At 29.2% G+C, this 4708-nt stretch overlaps 1 protein-coding gene across 1 annotated transcript; it reads left to right on the plus strand.

Annotated features, from left to right (window-relative positions):
* The first annotated feature begins 292 nt into the window (after positions 1–292).
* On the plus strand, positions 293–4226 carry LOC107633694 (uncharacterized). The gene is made up of 6 exons (XM_021119358.2): positions 293–666; positions 1066–1102; positions 1197–1378; positions 1480–1531; positions 3754–3821; positions 4091–4226. The coding sequence occupies exons 1-6, from the start codon at positions 629–631 to the stop codon at positions 4134–4136; spliced, it is 423 nt and encodes a 140-aa protein (XP_020975017.1). The 5' UTR covers positions 293–628; the 3' UTR covers positions 4137–4226.
* The last annotated feature ends 482 nt before the right edge of the window (positions 4227–4708 follow it).

Below are 4708 nucleotides of genomic sequence, written 5' to 3' on the forward strand. Positions count from 1 at the left end.
TGCAATTAAATGTAGCTTCCGCCTCCACTTTCTTTCGGCGATGGTGGGGGATGGCCGGCTGGGTAATGACAACTTTTGATGATGATGAGTGGGTTTAGGGTTAGAGAAAGGGGAGGGTGTTTTCAGTTTGTTTTTGTAAAAACCCGAAATCTTTTCGGTTCAATTAATTTACCGGTTAATTGCCAGTTTGACCAGTTCTTTTACCCATTTTTTGACCAGTTTGACCAGTTCAATTAGTTTTTTGCTAGTTAAACTGGCTGATCAAGTTCGATTTTTAGAACCATGAGTTCAAGGCCGACGACGATGGAGACTGCAACGCCAACAGCTCCAAGCAGACCTTCGAGAGGTGATGACGGCAACCCCGCTGGCTATCATCTGAAGTTTGAAGGTGGCTGCAAGCCTGCAACCTTCTTGTCTTTGACAGGGTTTAGCCATTTGTGAATTGAGAGAGAAATTTTTGGGTTTTTTCAGTAATTCAAAAAAACCAGCCCAATTTAATTAGTTGTCCGGTTCGGTTTTCAGAATAAAACTTACGTAAAAATCTCAACTAACTTAACAATTGATGGTTTTATACCACCACAAAAGAGGCAGAGAAGAATCAGAAGTTCAGAACACAACTTAGCAGAGAATGGCATCCTTTGAAGATGAGGAGGATATTGACATGGGGTAACTCCTTTCTTTATTTCTCCTCTTTTAATCAATTGTTGAGATGAAGGGTTATCTACTTCTTTTGCTTATTGGTTTTAGTATCACATGATGTATATATAATTATTAATTTGTTTTGCCTTTTGAGTTTTGACAACAATTATTATACAACATATATACACAAAGTTTGTCTACATATTCCCTCTCTTTGATGCTAAAGCAATGTGTATGTTAATCCATTTGATTTGCAAGGTGTTTGAAAAGGTAAACTATAATTTCATTTCACTTCATCAGTTCATCAAGAATTTAATTCAGTAAATTAAAGGTTTAAACATTATGCATTATGGTTAACTAGTTAATACCAGTCCTTAATTGATTTTATCATTTGAATATATCTAACTTTTAAATATGTAATTGCAGACTTGCTGATGATATTGCTTTTAGTTCAGATGGTGAGGTAATTAAGTGTTTAATTCAATTATTTTTTTCGTTCTGTTATGTTGTGTTCTTAATTTATTCAATATGTTAATTTATTATTATATATTTTGCAGGGGAAGGAAGAGCAAGGAAGTGATAATAACAAAAACAATGATTTAATTAGTGTCCAAACTTCAACTGATGATAAAGAAAGAGAGAAAGAGAGTGAAAAATTATCAGATGAGAAAATGAAAAAACCACAGATGACAAAGTATGAAAGGGCAAAGATTTTGGGAACAAGGGCTCTTCAGATAAGGTATTACTTTTTGGCATTTCTGATTTTGATTAAAGTAACATTTCATATCATGATAATTATTATGCTAAACTATGATATTTTAATTTCTTATGGTTTTGTAGCATGGATGCACCTGTAATGGTACCTTTGAATGGTGAAACGGATCCACTTGAGGTAATAATTGTTCCTTCCAATATTGCCATTCTTTTCTACCATTAGCACTTGCACAAAAATTCATTTTGTACTCCATGTATAGAAACATTGGTAAGTTAATTTAAGATTTTCTATTTAAATAAATTAAAATTTTCGTAAGAATAGAAGTTGTTGCTTAATAATATACAAGAGGTACCATTTTCACAACATCCTAATACGTTTGACTTAAAAGGTATTTCACATGAAGGTGTTAAGAATTGAGTATGTGTTTGAAATGAAATACATTTTCCATGAGTGAGATTATTACGAAATGAATTTTTTTTTTTATCAAATTAAGCACGTTACATATGAAGGAATAGAAAAATATAATTACTTTAAAATTCGAACTTTTTCTTTTTAATATTGTATTACTAGAAGTGAAATCCTTCATCATGAACCAAACTATGTGTTGAGCACAACTATGGCCATTTACAAAACGTCAGTGACGTTTTGTGTTTCTTCAATTAAAATAATATTTTTTATTACAAAACGTCAGCGACGTTTTGTTCTTTCATGATTAAAAAATTTTTTTTATCGCAAAACGTCAACGACGTTTTGTGTTACTACCACAACGTGTAGAACACCAAAATGATCAAATATTTTTGTATTTCACATTAAAATTATTCATATATAAAAATTTTAGCCTTAAAATTCACCTAATGCGAAATGTGTGTGGTCTTGGCACCATGGCCAATCCCATGGAAGAAAAAATATACAAGAGAGTGAAGTGAGGGGTAAACCGGAAGAGTTGAAAAAGAAGAGCAAATATAAAAGACAGAATGAAGTTTTTTTTGGGTCATGAAGACAGAATGAAGTTAAGTTACAAAGAAATAAGAAGTGTGAGGTGCATTTTTTTTTGGTATTCGTGTGAGGTGCATTTATTTATTTATTTTTAATTGAAACAAGGCTAAAAGCCCAAAAAAGAAAAGGCCGAAAAGTGTGAGGTGCATTTAGACATTTATCTATCAGATGATAAGTTAGACATATGAACAATAATTCTTTCGTGGGTTAAAATAATCCTCTGACATTGTGTCAAAACCCAAACAATATTTTTGTCGAAAAGCCCTTAAATTATATATATAAAAGAAAGATACACATTCCACATTACACTTAGGGTTTTAGGAAAATTTGAAATCAATTGAACCAATTTAGATTGATCGAGGAGTTAGCTTCTTCGTCCGCTTAAGTAAGAATCAGGGATTCGAATCTTGTTTTGTGTGTACAATAACTTATTAACCAAACATACTCTTAAATAGAGTTCAAATCTGCGACAAATTAATTTTTGAGCTATCAGATTTAGAGATACAGACTTAATTTAATTAAAACAAATTATTCATTTCGCCGTTCATCCATCTTTAAATAATGCTTCATGCTAAATAAATAGGATTGTGCTCTTTGTTAATCAAATAAATTTTAACTTTTTTATTTATTATATTTTATATTAATAAATTAAATTTAAAGTCTGGTATTTATAATTTAGCTAGAGACTAAAGCCTAGGGTTTAAATTTTAGATTAGAATCTAAGATGTTCTATTTTTTGTTTTTTTTTATTTATTTTTTAATAACAAGTTAATTTTTAGAAAATACTGTATCAAGTTATTATATACTCCACCATTTTATTATATACTCCATTGCTTACTATATTATCTACTTTCTTGATCTTTTCTTTAAACTTCATAATTTTCTTATTTATATTACCAAATTTTTTTTATGCCACCTTTTTAGAGGATCTTTCGACGTCTTCAATTATCTGTAAATTGTACCTCCTCTAAATCTCTACATTTTTTCTTAACCATTCTTAGAAATTCTTGATATATAAACCATAAATTTAGACTTCGAAACGGTCTAAATCTAACTCTAACTTTAATATACACTTCCTTATTTGTTGAATATTGAGTCAAAGTAATAGGTCATAGACATTAAGTTAAGTTTGTTAAGATCTAACTTTAGGGTTTGTACTTAATTTAATTAGTTAATAATCTTAGGATTAGTTAGGGTTAGCTCTTACTTTTGTTTATGGCATAGTAATTAGTTATATAATCATTGTGTTTTATCCATATCATATGAATATTAGGTGTCACTCATTTCATTTCAACCTATCAACTTTTTATTATTCAAAACTTTTCGATAGACAGATAGCATTCATATCATTTTTTCTTTTGTTAAGTAACCTTTGATTCCTTTTTTACCATGAATTGTCAAAGATTGCAATAAAGGAGCTTCGCGAGGGGGTCTTACCCTTCACTATCCGAAGGCAATTTCCTGATGGATCGTAAGTTCAATGATTAAGTCGTATTATATATATTATGATGATTACAGTAACTATAATATTTTAAAAAAATACTGTTAAAATTAAAATAATAATTTTTTATTGAATAATACTTTTTTAAAAATATTACTTAAAAAAATATGTCTTTAATTTTAACAATACTTACATATTCAATATAATCACCATAGTATAGTCATATTAGAATCCTATATATATGTGTGTGTGAATTGGCATTGATTATATATATATAATGAAATTTGCACTCTATGCAGGTACAAAGAGTGGAATGTTTCTGATATGATAGATCCTTACGCTTGAGGTATAAGAGGAAGATATATATCTTGATGGAAATTTTTTTATTCATAAAGTTAATTAACTTATGCTTAATATATGTTAGCACACATAACTTGTTTCTACCTGCTGGCTATTTAGCATTCAAATAATGGCATTTTTACACTTGTCTCTTTAGCCAAACTATTTTACCATTTTTTTTAGGTTTTTTATTGATATGTGCCTCGGATGAGACTTGATACATGATTAGATATTGAATTTTTCTTCCATCTCTAGAGAATTCGAATTGGAACCATAATACAGTAGTATAAGTTATTCCGGCCGCAATGGTATTAGTATATAATAGAATTTAATTTTGATATATTCGATATATAACTATTTTATACATGTATTTAATTACATAATATTATATTAATAAAAATAATTATTTTTTTATATTAAATACGTGAATTTTTTTTGGTGACTGAAATAAACTAAACAAAGAAAAACAAAACAAATGATCTGTTTAAATAGAGAGACCGTTTTTTTTAAGACTATTCTTAAACTCCTCCCAAAGTGAAAGAAGCTCTACATGAGAAAGTTGTAACTTCATCGCCGTC

This window comes from Arachis ipaensis, chromosome B3 (genome assembly GCF_059453495.1).
Source record: "Arachis ipaensis isolate K30076 ecotype BB chromosome B3, ASM5945349v1, whole genome shotgun sequence".
NCBI lineage: Eukaryota > Viridiplantae > Streptophyta > Magnoliopsida > Fabales > Fabaceae > Arachis > Arachis ipaensis.